This window comes from Triticum dicoccoides, chromosome 6B, assembly GCF_002162155.2.
Source record: "Triticum dicoccoides isolate Atlit2015 ecotype Zavitan chromosome 6B, WEW_v2.0, whole genome shotgun sequence".
Lineage (NCBI taxonomy): Eukaryota > Viridiplantae > Streptophyta > Magnoliopsida > Poales > Poaceae > Triticum > Triticum dicoccoides.
The window spans coordinates 23,729,536-23,749,220 of NC_041391.1; the positions used below are offsets into that span (position 1 = coordinate 23,729,536).

Consider the following 19,685-nt stretch of genomic DNA (forward strand, 5'->3'; position numbering starts at 1 on the left):
AGCAGGACTATTCGGGTCTGCCAGAGGTCAGGTCTGAAATTGGTTTTCGTTGACGGTCCCACCAAATGATCCCAAACTTCATGCATACCCTATGATGACCATGGCTTGCATGCGTGACAAGTATCGTTCATATGCGACACTCGATGCAATTTCTAGGGTTTTCTGGCGACAAAACCCTACAACACTGCCCCCACGTGACGCAACGTGCGTTTTGTGTCCGAATTCGTGCACACCTTGCCTGGGGGACCACATTGGCCAAGCCCACATGCTCCCAAAAGTTGGGGTCATCTCATGCATGCTTCCACATGCACCATGTACAAGCAGGACCATTCGGGTCTACCGGAGGGCAGGTCTGAAAGTGGTTTATGCGTAACCTTTTTTTCCTTCTTAAAGAGTGGCATTCTATGTCCAATATCTCGATCGAAGTACCTTTGACGCAAAAACTCTATAGGTTTGATACCATGTATCTATTCTTCTTTACGATCTCACGAAATGATCCCAAACTTAAGCCGTAACCTACGATGACCATGGCATGCATGCATGACAAGAATCCTTGATTTCCGACACTCGATGCATGTATAATATTGTAGAAATGATAGAGATACTATAAATATTGTTGAACATATACAAGTATACAATAACTAATACGTGTCACAAAGAGTTTTTTTTTGGGATGAACCAATGATATTTATTTTGAGGGAAGAAACAATGCAGGTAGGTGGGCCGGCCCAGACCGCAAATAAGTGTCGGATCCATATTGTGGAGCCCACAACGATGCGCTTTCCATGCACGTCGATCACACGCACGTCGATCACGTGAGTAGTTGCCGTTCCGTTACACAATTCTAGGATCGTGCTAATCCATATGTTCCTAATCCCTACGATTGAGGAGCACGTTCAACCTCGCTTCAACAGAGGAAAATATAGATCGTGACATTGGCCACAGGGAAGTTACGACGACCTAGGCATCGACCTCGTATATAATCTCCTCCTCCTCGCACATGTCGTCGACTAGATCGACTCCTGCCGGCGAGGCGTCGACAGCTCCGTCCGCCACATCCCACACGCCACAAAAACCCCGAGAAGATCAAGGTCGTCCGCACGTGCAGGCCGACCTCGACAAACTACGTCGAGAATGCATCGCCGACTTCTTTCATCTTCGTCGACAGATCAAGTAAATTGTCCTCTTTCCCTCGCGCCTTCAAAGTAAGCTACTTCCTCCGTCTCGTTGCTTTGATGGACTTAGGTTTACCACATAATTTCAACTAGTATGAACTGGACTAGATGCGTTCTGACCAGATGGCGTAGATGAAAACATTCTTTGGTTCTTTCATAGCATGGTAGAATAAGATGTTGTTTCTCGAGAAGCATGACGCAATACATTTTTTGTCACAAGATCCAATTATATTTTTGTCACACGATCCAATTATAATATTGTGCACATAGAACATTAAAGAGTTATTAACATTAGATGTTGATGAACCTCAAATAGGTACCATTGCTATAGACTCTAGTTTATTTACAGCTGAACAATTTGTCACCCTGTTAGTAAGACAACCAGACGAATAAGTAACAGTTTACCATATTAATTTTATTGATTATATAATTTATATGATACTGAAAGAACTTGATCAGATGCAAGTAAATTCAATTACCAATTGTAGTTATTTTTTTATTGCCTCATGTCAGCACACACTTGGCTGCATGTTGCAGTATACATGGTGATAGTTTTGTATTTCCATTAGTGTTATTTTTGCATTAGTGTTAGCTACTGCCAGAAAGTTTTATATTTTTGCATGCTATTGTTATTTTTGCTTTAGTGCTAGCTAACGTCACGAAGTTATATATTTACTTTCAACAGGATGGACGAGCTGAATGGAGAAATAGTATGCGCAGTGGAGAAATGGTGCAAGCTTGTTGCAGATCTATCGAGCGGTCAACGCGCTAGAGTGGCTGATACATCATTGCGCAGCATGCTGCAGATACCATCTATTAAAATGCGTACCCTGCTGATTAGGTATATGATTGAGAATTTTCAGGCCAACACGGGCAGATTCATTATACAAGAGCAGGTTGGGGAGGTGACTCTCGGTGCGGTCGACGTCGAGTGCATATTTAACCTCGAGAACCAAGGACTGTCCGCTTCGGACATTCTGACTGAAGAAGGCGAGGACATGAAGGAGCGGGTGCCGCCACAATTTCTCAGTAAGACATCAGAAAACATAGTGATAGATAATCTCATTGAGGACATAATTAAAAGTAAAGCCACCAACGATGATTTCCTTCGCAAAGTAGTGCTGGTCCTGTTAGGAACAATTATTGCTCCCATGTCGAGCAAGATTGTGCCAAATCAGTACTACACTTTGGTCTACGATGTGAAACGTATTTCAAAGATTAACTGGAATGCCTTCACCATGCGTGTTCTCCTTGATTGCCTTCGCATAGTGAAGAAAGGCAAACACCTGCGCCAATGGCCGAAAGGCAATTTGGCTCTCTTGCAGGTACACATATCAGACCTGTTGCATAATGTCAATTATCATATCATTGCAATTTTATGTGATGTATTTTACTAACTCTAAATCCTTATATTTTTTTGTAGTACTTGTACTGGGAGAAGGTGCAACCGGTCCAAGGCGAATGCGCCTATAATCCCAACTTGTCCATACAACCTCTTATGAGGAACTGGACAGAAGGTGCAGCCACTAGGAGAGATAGGTTCGACTTTGATAATGGGCGCGGCCGTGGTAACGTAAGGGTAAGTCATTGTGTTTCGTCTTTCTTAGATGTTTTGTAACTTAATACTATTTATTTTTTATTCATCACATGTACTTCAATATCGCATGCAGATCAAAAATAATATCACCCAGGAATATAGGGCTCAGGAGCCCGACATCCCAAATAATGCGCCTACCATGAAGCCAAAAACCAAGCATGCAACTGGAAACGCAAAGAAGTCGACGACAGCCGCATTGTCGGAAGATTTGATGGAGCTTGTAATGAAGCGGTGCATGGACTTCATACACACCGAGATGAGGCAAATCCCTGATATAGTTGCTGAGGTGTCACACCCAAACTTTATAGTTTAGAGTATGTTTGCTGTTTTAAACCATGCTACCATTACTAAGTTTATATTTCTATTGCAGAGGTTGTTGGAGAAGTTGAACAAAGCAGGTGTCATGTACAAGCCGGCTGCTGGCGTGCCATCCGCGGAGAATGATCCGGATGAAGTGGATTCGTTCGAGAATGGTCCATATGAAAAGAAGGAATTCGTGTACAAGGAAAACATGGACAGTGATGGACACCCGATCATTGACATGACGCAGCCTGATATAGTGCTTCCCGACCATAAAACCGTACCTGAGGTACTATGTATTTATCTTTCTATCTATAATTTTCTCGTTTAATTTTTTTCGTCCAGAAATGTTCACACGATTTAGTTTTCGAAACAGAAAACCCCACTGAAGCTGAATGGACACAAGGAAGCTTCACCTTTTAAGCGTAATGATGTATGTGGGGCTACACCGGAAAACCCTTGGGTGGTTAGTACTTCTATTGTAGCACCTTCATCGGACATAGACATTTGTCCATCTTCTGTCAGCAAGTTCATGGCTAAGGCGAATGGAAAAAATGGTGCAACAATTGATAAGGATGACGAGGTTATGTCCGGTAAGCAGAAGCGGACCATTCCCAAGAAATTTGAATCCCCCTTCGCACTTGACAAGCCCGGCAGGCGTACCAGCCGTGGTCAGAGAGCCTCTGGTACTAGTACTGCTACTAGAGGTATCGTAACTAACATTCTTAATTTTTTTATTTACTACCAATGCATATGATCACCATTGTTGACGTTCATATTATTTCATGCAGCTCTATTTTCGAACAATAATGTGCCGGAGGTTGTGGCAGATGAGTTGACGCCGGAAATAATTGATGCTGCTGTTTCATTTGTCGAGTTAGCTGCTAGCACTGAGAAGAACAAGAACAAAAAAATTTACTACAGTGAAGGCCGTGGCATAACTCTGACTTCCGAAAGGATTCTACCGGTACTAGGCCATAGATGGCTGTCGGACGATGTAAGTACTACTTGTATGTCCTATTTTTAAAATGCTCAAAAATCTATGTCTCAACTCTCAACATGTAATGCGCTGATATTCTATGCAGGTTATTGATGCTTATATGGGACATTTGGAGCTGCGTGTTGGTCATGATCGTTACCTCTATCCAGCGTGGAGGTCCAAATTCCTTGTAGATCGTGCTATCGCAAATGACGATCCATTGCCATCTTGCTGCAACATGGATAGTGCTCTGACCAAAGCTGGGGCAGTTAATAGAGTCACGAAAGAGTATACTGTGCGTGATAAGGTACGTAATGTTTGTGATTCATCACTACAGGATAGTTCATCAAGTATTTCTTTTGCTACGTAATGGTTTTTTGCACTGTAGACGTATATCACGTTGAATATCGACAATAGCCACTGGATGACCGTGGTCATGCACATGATCAAGAAAGAATTCAAAGTTCTCGATTCGCTCTATCCTCTGGACCTGACTGAGAGGACTGTTAAAGCACTGGTAATGTAACCAACATTTGTACCATTGCTCTTACATATTGTTTATGATTGTTCTTTAACACTATCCTCTTTATAGCGAAGGGCTATAGCACACGTTATGCGTCAGGCAAATCTTATTACACCAGGGAAATATCCGGACGTAAGTAAGTGGCCTATCAAGGAGTATGACATACCCCAGCAAGAGGATGGGTGAGTTAATAGGACAACATGCATAATCAAACAACAACACACATTTTTGTATTGCCCACCGCTAATGTCTGCATATGTACCAGGAACTCTTGTGGCCTTTTTGTCACAGAATGTCTAGAACATTGGGACGGGGACAAAATCACCCGCAAATTTACACAGGTATGCTGTTATTTTCGTTTGTAGACTAGCTACTATGGTGGTGTAGCAACTTCGGTTCATGTAACCTTTATGTCATTTTTTGCAGGCCACCGTTGACGCAAGGAGAAGACGTTTCGTCGCAGAGTTGATTATGTCACCTTCAAACACGATGGAGTGTGTGAAGAACAAAATTCGCGAAATCGCAAGCAAAAGGCGCGCCTGAAGAATCCATGCGGCATGCAAAGATTGAAGTTTTAGTGGTTTGGATTTAGTCCGGTCGAAGGTTTCGACGGCATGATTATCTTAGGGGTTCTATCATTTTATGTAATAAACAGGGCACATGCATGTGTATGTGTCTGTCAGACAATTTGCTCATACAAGACAATTCGGTCATAAAATTCGCTCGGAGAAGACAATTTGGTCGTACCAATAAAGTTTTGGCTTCACTTATCAATTGTTCTTGCTTAATATTTTTCTCCTTCTCCAATTTTTTATAATTGTATTTTTCACGGCTTCACTTATCAACTGTTCTTGCTTAATATTTTTCTCCTTCTCCAATTTTTTATAATATTCTATTTTTCTCTTCAACTGCTCTCGTAAGTTTCATATTAAAAATTTCACAATCTTAACTTTTTTAAACTCTACCAAGCTTAGCATTCTGCCTTAGCTATCTGCATGTCATCATCTTGCATAATCTCCCAGTAATTCCCCCTCATCACATTATTATGAAAAGTAGTCATGGTAGATAAGTAAATATATCAAGCCAAAATGTAATATTACACTCATCAAAATTAGTCGTGTCAGCTCGTTGGCTCTATCGTGTGTTATCAGGCATCATGTTTTTCTAGTTTGTTTTACAAACCCGTCGTTTTTTTATTATATGTATAATTAACTTTTTCTGTACTCACCATAATGCCAGGCACGGCCCATCTAACCACGTGAGGGGCCCACAGGCGGGGCTATCTTCCCGGCAGTGCTACACCAGCCCATTTTGCCAGGTTCACATCAATCTTTCCCCTTTTCTCGTTTCCCTTTCCAAATCCCTAGCCCTCCCTCTCTATTTGCGCCTCCAAATCTCGACGCCGAAAGCATGACAGCGAGCTGGGCATCGGGCGGCGGCGGCTGCGGCGAGAAGAGCGGTTGCGACCGCAAGTTAGGTCGAACCCTGGGTCCTGCAAGCAGGTGGGCTGGATTCAGTGGCACAGGAGGCAGCGGCGGCGGATCTAGTGGAACAGTGGACGGGGGTTTCATGGGCGGCGGCGGGCCGGGAGAACCCACGGCTAGGATTTCTTCAGTGCTACACTTTGGTGGCAAAAAGGTAAGTTCTTTACCGTTGTTCTTCACATCCCAACATTATCGCCCATAATTCATCACCTGTGGCCATGACAAGCTCCATCTATGTGGTCATCAGGAAACTCCTAGTGCCCGTGTCTGCATAGATGCAGATAATTTTGGCAGCACACTTGGGGGATGTGTGTTTGAGGTTAGTGTACTGAGCATGATCTTCAAACTAGTACTGCTATTGCGGTCAAGCTGCAAAAATGTTCAGTGTTTAACGCTTGCAGCGACAAGTTCAGTTATAAAATGACTTGAATTGCTCATGATTTATTTAGGATGATATCACTTCTGAGTATGTTGAATGGGTTGATGGGGAGTGGGATAGCAAAGCAAAGTCAGTCATTAAGTATCTTGCCATGAAGAACAAGAGACTGGAGACTAAGATTACAGAATATGAAGCTGAAATTAAAAGGAATGAGAAAGAAAAGAGGGCAATGGTTAAGATGCACAAGGAGATATTGCTCTATAGGGATAGGATTTTAGGATTTGGAGGTCTTCTGTATCTTGGCCTGCTTGCCATTATGATTGCTGTCATAGTTATCAAGTAGATTGTTCATAAAGTTATTGACATCATTGTAATTGACATGATGAAATGATGCTGAATTATTTGCTATTCATTTTATGGGCAAAGTGTAACAGAGATTGCAGCATAAATAACATGGGGCCATAATGATTGGTAGACAGTGCACTTTTGGCATGTTCTATATTTGGCAGACAATGCACTTCTGGCATGTCCTGTATTTCACAGACAATGCACTTTTGGCATGTTCTATATTTGGTATGTGATGCACATGGGCACATCACCTAGCAACACTACTGATTTATGTAGCAGACTAGTACATTGTCTTGTTGCAACATAGGAGCAACATCTAGCAGCTTCCATGCAGCACTGAAGCAAAGCAACAATACATATTCAATATTCAGATATTTAACTGAACTTGGCACTTAGGGTGAGCAGTAGATATTCAGTTCTTCAGCCACAAAGAACCCGATCAAACCGTACCGATTGCATTACTTATATGCTTACATATAAAAGCATACCTAACCAACATCAAACCCAAAATAATGTTAACTTATATGCTGAAACATATAACAGCATACCTAACTTAAGATAACCAGCAGCTTCATCCTCCTTCAGCAACTGTGCCCATCTTCACTTCTTTAGAAATTTGAGGCGGCGTGAGCGGCGCACCACACACGGAGAAGCCTTCTTCTTGACCACCGCCGGCGCCACCTGATCCTGAGCCACCTCCTCTTCTTCCACCTTCACTATGTCAGGGTGCAGGGGAAGGAGCTCGATGTCGATGGGCTTTGTTTTGCCACCCTCGACGGCAACCGGCGCTACCATCTGCACGGCGTCCTCCTCGCCCTCCTCAGGGTCATCAGGGATGAGCAGTACCTCGTCCACGTCATCCTCCACGATGTCAGAGCCCAACGGCAGGACTGGCTTTGGCACGTGGCGGACCTGGTAGTCCGGGCTCACGGGCGCAGGGATAGCGAGCTCGACGTTGATGCGCTCCGCCATCGACGCGACGCGTGCTGGATCTGGCCGCAGCGTCATGGTGGTGGAGCGGTACATCCACCACCTTGCACGCTGAACAGGGGAGTCGCTCAGCGTGGCCTCTCGCATTGCCCAGACGAGGAGGAGAGCCGGCGGGACGCCGCAGCCGTAGGGGAAGGCGCGCTTCTTCTCTGCGTCGGTGAGGACTTTGACGAGGCCATGCGCGTGGTTGACCAACATCTCCGTGCTGGGGAACCAGCCGCACACCTCCGCCAACTGGGCGCCACCCCTCGTCATCGCCGGCGAGCTTCATCATCGCTCTCTGCCAGCCGAGGCTTTTCTCCATGTAGGCGGCTGCAGCGGTCGCCGGCGGGGGTTTTCTCGATCTACTGTAGGTGGGGATAAGGGGAGTTCGAACCGACGCACGAGGTAGGTGGGTGAATGTGTGGTGGGGAGTGGTAAGTTAGGTGATTTAATGGCAGTTAGGACGTGGGGAGGGGAAATGTACAATATTCTTTCTAATTTATAGCTAATTTATTTAGGTCGGATTTTGTTGTTTATTTAGAGATGTAAAAATTTGACACTCCCAGTAAACAAAGTGTCGATCGAGTTGCTACAACTAGATGATGCCCCGCGCGTTACTGCGGGAACCGTGTTAAAACCAATCCATAAATTAGTGCTTAAAACCAATGAAATTAAATGTAAGAGTTTTACATGTTAAAAATGATAAAACTTAAAAGAAGTCTGTGTGGCAAAATGATGTATAAAAGAGAAAAAAATCCCCACAAATAGAAGACATGATTGATGAAGTGGCGTTGTTTGAGTTGATAGGTTAATGCAAAAAATGCGTGCATGCGTTGGGAAAATAAGACATGCATGACCAATGAGGTGGCATAATTTACATTAATGCAAAGAGTAACTTATGAGCACATGCATGATTCCTTGATGCCACACAATTTTGATCGGAAGGCTGTAAATAATTGAGGTGATGTGGAAGCACGCATCTGTAGTCAAATCTAGTAGTGGGGGCTAGCTATTTAGGTATAGAAGATATATATAGGATCCAAACACGATGTTAAACGTCGAACTAAAATTGATGCCATAATGTGAAAAGGATATACTGCCATGTTCACTCGATTTATCCGTAAAAAATTGAAGCAAGTGTTCTACACTTCTTCCTTCTCCACTGTTCTGCACATCATAGAAGACAAGATAAGTTAATGAATGATAATTTTTTCAATAATCCAGAATGCATACAAACACTTACTTCTGATTTAGTTTGCATTTCTTGCTACGTTTAGTGTGTCCTAGCAATTTGCAAGCGCCGCACCGGGTTTTCAACTCATCAAAAGAGAGTGGTCTACCATTTTTCAAGACAGGGCGGTTCTCATCTACCTTTGTTGCACCTTTGCTGGACACTTTCATAGGATCTTTAACTGCGACCATGTTGCCTTCACCATCGTCTACATATTCAACCGCACACTTACTGAAGTCAATTATATTGTTGCTTAAATTTTCTTGTAGCAGATCATACTCATGACTCTTAGCTATCACAGCCTTCAAACTATCATGTAACTGATCCCACAAAGCTGGGTGTTTGCATGCCGCATGCATAGCTTCTGAAGCTAACACACTGACCTGGCTATATTTCATTCTTTCCTCTGCCCCAGTCCAACCATATCCCAACAGATCGCTTATGCGCCTCGCGAGCAGTCCCAACCTTGCTTGTTTCGTGAACCGAACAAGAACTAAACACTTTGGGTATTTCAGATATGTTCAAGTACTTCAGTACGTGGAATATGTGTTTGCAAGGTAGACCCTTTCGAATCATTCTTCTGCAGCTGCACCGTATAGGTTCTGCGGAATTTACTGCTGTACACTCCACCCAAAAACGGCTATTCCGGTTATTCTTCCAGGCCACGATGTACTGCTGTGATCCGTCTCCCAGCTTAATTTCTACAATCTCCATGCCATCAATTTTTCTAAGATCATCTTGCAACATATAGAAGTTTGCTAGAGTGAAGACGTGAGAAGCAGCTATCTCAAGTTCCCTCGAGATAGTAACTGGCACCGGTAAACTCTGTGAGGCCGTGCAGTCATCTCGCGCCTCGTTTTCATGGATACGTACAACGGCGTTCTCATAATGCAAAATCATATCCACTAGGGTCATTTCACCGTCTAGGTGGAGGTGAAGGCATGAGTTTAGGCTTTCACTCCGCTGGTTGCTTTTCATGCCAAGCCAAAACCCCTCTGTCAGATAAGCCGTGGCCCACAGTCTCCTCTTCTTATACATCCGTCTCAACCATGTTACTGTTTTTTCCAACTGCCATCTTTTGGTAAACGCGTGCCATCTCTCCTCAAACGTGGCCGTGGACGTGCTGTAGTACAAAAGGGTTCGAAACTCCTTCAAGGACTTGGGACTGAGGTGAATCTTCATATTTTTTTCTATATGCCACGTACATATACGGTGCCACACGTCTGGCAAGACTTCGCGAATTGCCTTGATCATCGCAGCGTCAGCATCTGTGATTACACTCTTCGGCATCTTTTGACACATGGACCTCAAAAAAGTCTGCAGCAGCCACACGTATGTCTGTTCGGTCTCGTCCAAAACTATGGCACAACCAAAAACAGTGGTCTTCCGGTGATTGTTAAGACCAACAAAAGGTATGAATGGCATACCATAGCGGTTCATCTTGTACGTGCAGTCAAATACAAGCACGTCGCCAAAGTCCTCATAGTCATGATGAGACTGGGAGTCACACCAGAACATCCTATTCAAGTGTCCTTCCTTATCTAGCATGTACTCGAAAAAGAAGCTAGGATCCCTCTGTTTCCTACTGGCCATGATGCCTATGGCTGTGGCAGCATCACCTTTTGAAAGCAGCTTCCTCTTCTCCCTGGCACAAAGGTTGTATATTTCACGCCTGGTAAAACCAACACCGCCATACCATACATGTTTGCTGATGAGGCAATCCATCATGTCGTGAATTCTAATCCCTGCAGCTCCCATGGACATTATCTCATGCTTCTGAAACTCTTTGATTTTTCTGTGGGACCAAAGAAAAGGTACCTCGTCCGGTCCTGCCAACATATGGCTATGCTTGTCCTCAAAACTTGCAACATACCAAACCTCACGCTTTTGGTCAAGCTTGACTGTCAGGTGTGCTTCGCAAAAGCAGCGTGTCTCGGCTCTGAGCCGACGGCTGTGCCCTTCCTCGGTTAGCAACTTGCTGTCACGTTTCCCTTGTCTGGAACAAAAAAACTTCCTATAAAGCATAAGATGTGCCTCGGTTTTGGTATACCTGACCTTATTCTTCCTAATGCTGAAACCATTAGCTCTAGCATAGCTGTTGTAGAAATCATACGCAGCATCGTGAGTCATAAAAGTCATGTCCATTATCTGCATGAACATATCCCTCTTATCATCTGCACTGGCAGTATCTTGGACATTCATTACCCCACCATCTTCTGTCACCTACACAATCAAAACATAGCCATGAAAACTATTTTGTATGGTTTAACATTACTTACATCCATAGAACATTGATTACACACATACCTCACTCATGATGACCGACGACTCGGACTCCCCAGAACCAGGTGCATCTAATGATTCGTCGTTAAGGTCTGTCTCCATGTCGGATTCACCGTAATAGTCGTACGCATTATGACATTCGGAAATGAACTGAAAAATACAACACAAATACATAATTACTTATCATATAATGTTCCAGAAGAAATTCAATTTGCATGCCAACAAAACGTTTCACTTACGTACCTGACTAATGAAATCTTCATTCCAGAGCTCCGAGTTGTTTTCCTGATCATCATCAAGCTCATCCATCTATAAATTTTCAACACAAAGATTAAATGTTGTCAGATGCCACCAAAAAATTACAACATGACAATGCCACGCACATTAAGATCGTCCCATTCGTTCCCATTCTCTGACCGATCTTGACGATCTGAATTTTCATCATCTGACCAATCTTCTATCCAGTCTTTCATCAGTTCTCCAAACTCCATGTCTACCATGATATCAGTTAACTCCTCGTCTGCCATTTCCTACAACCAATAATATGTATCATCACATGTGCAAACATTATCAATGATGAAATATAAAACACATAGCACATGATCACGGATGTTATGTAAACAACCACAACCGAGGCCGTTCAGATCTGCCAAACTTAGTAAGGAAGATGGCCACGGCACCCGTCGAGATCACTTTCAATCGCGAGGAACTGCACGATCTCAAAACCTAGCTAGATCTGTGATTACCTCTGCCGCCGGATACCTAGGTTAGCCGCCACATCAATTAACGATCCACATGGTGCACACAACCGACGGCAACCGACGCTACGTGAACCCAGATCACGAGGAGCAGCACTACCGGAACAAGATCCACTATCGCATGCGCCGCCGGGTAGCTAGGTTACCCGCTCCGCTAGGTTAACCACTGCCACTGGCGCGGCGGCAGTTCGTTCGATATTGCCGCGAGCGAGACTAGAGGGGGGACGCGGGATGCGGTACCTGTGCGTGATCGTTGGAGATTCACGACGTTGTCGCGCCCGCTGTCCGACGAGATCGCCGGCGACGAGATAGTCGCCGGCCGGTGGAGATCTACTACGTGACTTATGGAGCTGCGTCAATGCTCACGAGATTGATGGAGCTGCTCGCGTGAATGATTGGATTCGGCAGGTCTTACGTGGATGTGGGGTCGTGTGATGTTTTTTTTTGGACCAGGATACTGTACGTATACGGTCTGGGTTATACAGGGCTAGACAGGGCTTGGATCTGGGCTACGGCGGGCCAGGAAAAAAACAAATTCACGGGGACAAAAATACCCCTCCGAAATTAGGTTAGGGGGGAGCACCGGAGCAGGCCTCGCCCCAGATGGTCCAGTGGTGCATTACAAAGGTGTGATCATGTGATATTTGTGATGTTCTATACACTAATTGGATGCAACTGACATCTTTTCTTCTCCTTTTGAGTTTCTCTTATCTCAGGTTTGATCTTCTAATTGAACGGGTGAAATTCACGCACTTGGATGCAAGGATTTATGATGTGCTTAGATCGATAATCTAATTATTAGGCAATACATGCCTATATTTGTTTAGAAATACACTTTAAATCTGGTTAGTTTCTCTTCGCCTGCTCGACGAAACTTGGATTACGCATCAAGTTTGAAAAGTTGTCTTATCCCGTACAAAGGTTAAGATTTTCCTTTAGTGTTTATGCCTCTAGGAATAGGATACTGTAGCTATCGAATGTAACACTGAGCAAAATTAAGTTTTGAGTCGTGGCAGAGGGAGGAGAGGAGGGAGTGTGTGCGGGTGAGACAGAGGTTGAGAAAGAGAGAGAGAGGGAGACAGAGGGTGGGAGAGAGTTGGAAGGTGATAGAGTAGACAAAGTGGTGAAGCAGGAGACAGATATGCACTCTATTCATAGGTGCAATATGAGGAATGCCCGTGGCAACGCACGGTCATTCTACTAGTATTTGAAATTTCTGAATTAGGGTAATACATTATAGGAATTTTTTAGAAGAAATATTTTATAAAAAGAAACTTCTTACAGCTCTTCAAGAAAACCAGAAAAGGAATCCCGTTCTTATAATGGAAATGTTATCCTTGACAGCTGCTATAGCCAGGTGTGTCTGACTTTTGCTGATCCGTGGTGTCAGTACAGTCCTGTCCAGTACACCAATGGCAGCATAGAAAATGTGACGAAATTAAAGATGCGTGACAAAGGTTCAATGCCTCATGATTAATGATAACGATGGAGCACTGAACATGTCGAGGATTCAGAGCTAAGCGTACTCTTTCCTCATCATGATGGCTAGGTCATTCTCACAGGTGAGTCAGTACCATGCTGGTATTTGCATTTCCATGCCCATTTAATTTAATATAATTATGGCCGCCTAACTAAGCTGTTGAATATCTGCTTATGCATCCCATTTTCAATTTTCATCGAACCGGCTTAAGCCTAACTGCACATAATCTGCATGTACAAGAAGCAAAGTGCAGAGATTAACTCATGCCTTCAGTACATGTGTCAAATATGAGTACTGCTACAAGAAAATCCCTTCATCTTTGGAGTCAAAATTGAGACCATATGGATATAATTAGCACATGAAAATGAGACTCTGTCTCCTGTCTACAAGTGGCAGCAGCTAGGTAGCAAGCACACAGGCACATTTTCATCTATTTCTTTCAGGAAAGAATAACTAATGCTGCAGCTTTAGGATTGGTGTGAGATTAGTCATAGAATAGAGCCGAGGACAGACAGGTCAGCCGAGTTGAATAGTATGGCAAAGGGGACAAAGTGTCAAGCCATCTCACAGCTCATCCCAGGCTGTGCCCCCTTGATGGCCTGCACATCCCTGCCCATTCAAATCTCTGTCTGTCGCTGTTTGGTAGCTGCAGGCCGGCCGGCTTGGCTTGGCCTGGCTTGGGTTGAGTCAACCTTGCCCTTGATTGCCTCCTCTTTTCTCCAAGGACTTGAGGCCACCAACTTGATTCACTCATCCGTCTCTGTCCTGAGTCAACCTGCTTGTCAACCATCTCAAGGTTGCACACCCCAAAACTTTTGGTCATCTGAATCTTGATTCCTCAAACAGCTGGATGATTTGCAGCACAAGCTTTGGTCACCTGAATCTTGAACGGGTTGATGATTGGAACCTGCTTGTCCACCCCAAAACTTTGGACATCTTAATCCTGAAACACAGCTCTGGATGATTTTGCAGCACAGATTGTGGGCGCCTGAATCCTGAAATAGGCTGCTGATGATTGCAAGTTGCAGACATCAACAAATTAGTGCCTGTTGATCCCAGGAGGAGAGGATCATGATCATGATCCAATGGAAGCAAGACAATTTTAACGTGATGCTGCTGATGATGATGATAAGGGCTGACAAATTCTGCAATCTTTGAACCGTTCTTCTTCCTATTTTTTTTTGTTCTTTTGGGAGACAAATCCTTGACTCTGTCTTTTCTTTTTTTCCTCTTTCAAGTTTCAACAGATAACACATTCTCTTCTCTCTGCTGTTGAGCATCAAGAACGAAGAGCACTAATCAATCCAAAAAAGTTAGTTTTTACAGCCAAACCATACATCTACATACACAAAAGAAGATCACAGGCGGTGGAGTGATCCAAATCAAAGAATGGTACAGTTGAGCAGAGAAAAGTTGATTCTTTTAGCCCAACAAGGCAGTCCTAATGCAGCGCCGTCCTCTGCTCAGAAGGAATGGGGCTGCTGCGCCGGCGGGCCGGAGGCGGACCCGGCGGTGCTGCGCGCGCTGTGCTCCATGCACCGCACGACCTCGGCGCGGCTGGCCACGACGCGGTGGAACACGGCGCGCACCTGCCGCTCCAGCGGCGCGAGGCCGTCCTCCAGCGCCCGGCACGCGCCGGCCAGCGCCTCTGCGCGCTCCACGACGTCTCCGGCGCGCTCCTCGCTGATGGACGCCGGGGCCTCCACCTCCGCGGCCTCGTCCTCCTCCTCGGCGATCTCCTCGAGCAGGCTGTTGAGCTCCCGCGCGGCGCGCTCCACGGCCTGCATCTCGGCGAGGAGCCCCGCGGACGCCGGCGAGGACGCCCCGGAGGACGACCCCTTCTTGTCCCTCCGCCTCGACTCCTCCACGATCCGCTCCTGGATGGCCGTCATGGGCGCCGCCCACTGCGCCTGCTTGGCCGGCGCGACGGGGGCGGCCGCGGAGGCCCTGTCCTGGCAGGGCACGGCGGCGACGAGCGCCCACATGGCGAACACGAGGACGGAGCTCATGGTGTAGAGCGCCAGCCCGAGGCCGCCCCCGGCGCCGGGGGCGGCGGCGGCCTGCGGCGGCGGCGCGAGGTGCGCCGCCATGGCGTGCACGTGGCGCCCCGTGGACCAGTTCTTGGACGAGACGCTGAAGGAGAGCGCGCGGGCGGCGCGCGAGCTGCAGGGCGTCGTCGGCGCGGCCCTGGCGTCCTGGAAGAGCCTGGAGATGGCCCGGCGCGCGCGCGCGAACTGCGCGCGGTGCAGCAGCGGCGCGCCGGCGGCGAGGAGGCAGGAGGCGGCGGTGAGCGCGGCGCGGTGGGAGCCCCGGAGCGAGGCGAGCGCGAGGGAGACGGCGTTGAGCGCGTCGAGCGCCTTGACGGAGCGGTCGAGCAGGTCGGCGGCGAGGCGGTCGGCGGGGGCCCTGGAGAGCGCGGCGCCCACGGGGCCCACGGCGAGGGCGTCCCGGAACGCGGCGTCCGAGGAGACCACGGCGTCGAGCAGCTTGGAGAGGAACGCCAGCGAGAGCAGCGGCCCCTGCTGGCTCTGGGCCGCGGAGGAGGAGTGGGCGGAGAGCGCGGCGAGGCGGTCGGCGACGTGGGCCTGGAGCGCGTCGAGGACGAGCAGCTCGTCGTCCTGCGCCGGGTCGAAGGAGGCGACGGCGGTGGCGCCGCGGCGGAAGCTGAGCAGCCCCAGGAAGCCCATCCCGCCGGTGGGCGGCGGCGGCTCCGCGGCGGCCATCCTCGCGCTCGTGGTGGGCTTTGGGCCGGGCCTGGGCCTGGGCTCTGCGGATATCTTGGTCGGAGTGGAGGGGAGGGAGGGAATGAATGGTGGGGAACCGCTGCTGGAGCGCCGGCCATATATACTGCGAGGCAGACGGCCGCGGAGGGGCAGCTCCGTCCACGAGCCTCACTTCCCTTCACGCCAATGACATGTGGGTCCGCTTATCGCACGGGCCGTCCTGTCAGTCAGACAGAAGAGGTGGCGTGCTGGTGCGGCGGGGTTCTTGTGGGGGATGGTGGACCGGTTCGTTGGCTGACTTGGTTGGCTGCCACTACTGGATGGACCCGGTGTACTCCTCTCCCACATTTTCTCCTCCCTTTTCTTTTCTTTTCTTAACCAATACTTATGTTTGCCAGATTTATTCCCTTAATGAATATTATCTCTATGATCTCACCGATTTGGTTTCATAAATTATCATCCTGATTTCATCCCGGCGCGGATTTTTGGGATATGGTTCTGGGCGCACCCGATATAAGATTTTAATTTAAAAACAACCAAACGATTCTGCAACATTTTTGGGCAAACATGGCAGAGTGTTAACTCACATACGAATTTTTGCCAACAAAATGACTTCAATGTTCTTATGGACGGAAAAACAAAACTACAACGTATATAAACTTGGATAATAACTCATATATATAACCGATTTTGTTTGTGTTTTTCGCTGTTAGACTTTTTTAAATTTTATTTTTGAGTTTTGTTCGGTCTAGACCCTGGTTCATTTGGGTATTTCTGGATTTCATCCAGTCTAATTTGATTTGAGAAAACCAGGCTCTCTTTTGGCAGCTCTTGCCTCACTAGAAACTCCATAAACACCATTGCAGATGGGATGAGTGCAGGACATATATGTATGTATGTGTGCATCATGATTCTTGAAAGCCAGCACTTAGCAGAGGAGATGAACATGTGCATGAGAGATGCAGGACATAGCAGGGCAGAGTGGCCGACTACATTGGATGGAAAGATGGGGCCAAGTACATGGGGCACACACAGCGATTTGGCAAGTACATGAGGCTCCCATAATATTCCCTTGATGAATATTATCCGTATGATCCCAGCGATTTGGCTCCATAAAGCACCCTGGTTTCATCAAAATTAATTTGGTTCAAGATTAAAAAAAAAGACTCTCTGCCTCTGTCCCCGTAGCCTGAAACCCAGTCGTGAGCCGAGGAGATGGAAATATGGGAGCCTCTGTTTGAAAGAAAGAAAAATGAAGATATGAGACCCTGAGCGTGAGGTGCAAGGAATGACATGGCAGAGTGACGCGGAAAGGACGAGCTGGTGCAACATCTGATGGGAATGGATTGCGGCCAAATGCATGGGACACACGTACACAGCACCACGAGACAGGGTGCAAGCGCAACTGTGCATTAGGGCATCTCCAAGGCAGACCCGTAAACCATCCGCATCCGTCTGGATCGCGAAAGCCATCCAACGCAAGTCTGTGTCTGTCCTCGGGCGGTCCGGACGCATTTTCTCCCGTAAATTGGAAACGAAGTGGGGGGAGGTTTGCGGCGGTCCGGACACCCGAAACGCAGGACTCCGACACCCGCGGCCCACCCAATCCCCCCTCCCGGTCCCATTTCCTCCTCCCTTTTGTTAACCCACATTTATGTTTGCCAGATTTGTTCTCTTAATGAATATTATCTGTGTGATCTCACTGGTTTGGTTTCATGAATTATCCTGATTTCATCCCGGTGCGGATTTTTGGATATGGTTCTGGGCGCACCCTATATAACATTTTAATTTAAAAATAATCAAACAATTCTGAAACCTTTTTGGGCAAAAATGGTCGAGTGTTATACTCACATACGAAGTTCCGCGAAAAAATGACTTGAATGTTCTTACGGGCGAAAAAAACCAAAGTACAACTTAGTGACACAGTCTAGTTTGATTTGAGAATTCGTAAACAAATAATTGATTTGGGATGAGTGCACTACATGTATGTATGTATGTATGTATGTGTATCGTGATTATTGAAAGCCAAAACTGAGCATAGGAGATGAACGTATACATGAGAGGTGCAGGGCATAGTGACACAGTAAGGACAAGCTTGGTGGCCAAATACATTGGATGGGAAGGAGAGGTCAAATACATGGGACACACACGGCACTTGGGGGACATGGTGGTTATCTTATCACACATGCATACATGCCTGGGATCTTCCTCTTGGCACTTTTCCTCCACTTTTGGTCTATGTTTTGCCAGATTTATTCCCTTGATGAATATTATCTGCATCTGTATGATCCCAGTGATTTGGCTCCATAAAGTGCCCTGATTCCATCCCATTTAATTTAATTTGATCTCAGAGAAAAATAATCTTTGTATTAGTAGGTTCTTGCCCTACGTGATGCATTGTAGCATGTGAGGCCCTCTTTTGAAAAAACATGAGGATATGAGACCCCGAGGTGCCAATGCAATGCATGACACGGAAAGGACAAGCTGGTGCAACATATGGGAAGGAACCAAATGCATGGGACACACACAGCACCACGGGACAGGGACACAGGGTGTGCAACTGTGCATTGCCTTGGGATCTTCCCCTTGTCTCGTTTCCTCCCGTTTTGGTTACACGCAAGTGGTTTCGATTCCCCTATAGATAGACAAATATTAGTACCAACATACATAAACCGTTGCACAACTGCCAAATGCTCGAGCTAACGGCCACAACCATCCAAAGAGCCGTAAACAATGATGCTCTAGGACCAGGAGTGCTTGTCTCCAAACTCAACGCCTAAACGTTATCATGTTCTTTTATATACATTTTGCGTAATACTTTTTACATGCCATTGCCTTTTGTCTTAGTGGGCTCACTGCTTAGGGCATGTATAATGGTGCTATCTTAGGAGTGCCGAGTAAATTGCAAAAAACCACCATAACTGGGTCGAAGTTTTCAATGCTTCAGGAAAAAACCACCAGAAAACATGCATTTTGGTGGGTGTTTGATTACATTTGCACAATTGTGGTGGTTTTTTGCAATTTACTCTAGGAGTGCCACGTAGGATAAATGATGAGGTGGAGAAGAGAGAACTCATAAGAAAAGGATTGTCTTCTCTTATTTAAGATAAGACAAGAGATGATCTCTTAGCACAATTTGTCTCACCATATTTTAAGTAATGACTAGTTATTGAAGACAAGGCTAAGATATAATCCATTGTAGACATAATTTTTTGTCATCTCTAAATAACATGCAAGACTTAAGATAAGATTGTCTTATCAACCATTGTACATTGCCCTTACAGCTGTCAGATTAAGATTTTTCTCTTCCCTTTTTTGTCCCATGAAACACTGACCGAGGTGGAAGCTACGGTGAGATTCTACTCACTGCTACAAGTGCTTCCAGGATTAGCCTAAGTTTTTTTCGCCATGTTAAGCTATGTCTAACATTTATTCTCCCTTCATACTCCCTCC

The 19,685-nt window shown here is 46.2% G+C and overlaps 1 protein-coding gene across 1 annotated transcript; it reads right to left on the minus strand.

Moving 5' to 3' along the window:
- Positions 1-14,736: 14,736 nt before the first annotated feature.
- LOC119326820 lies at positions 14,737-16,307 on the minus strand. The gene has a single exon (XM_037600423.1). It carries the CDS (start codon positions 16,230-16,232, stop codon positions 14,973-14,975), a length of 1,260 nt encoding a protein of 419 aa, XP_037456320.1. The 5' UTR covers positions 16,233-16,307; the 3' UTR covers positions 14,737-14,972.
- Between the last annotated feature and the right edge of the window lie 3,378 nt (positions 16,308-19,685).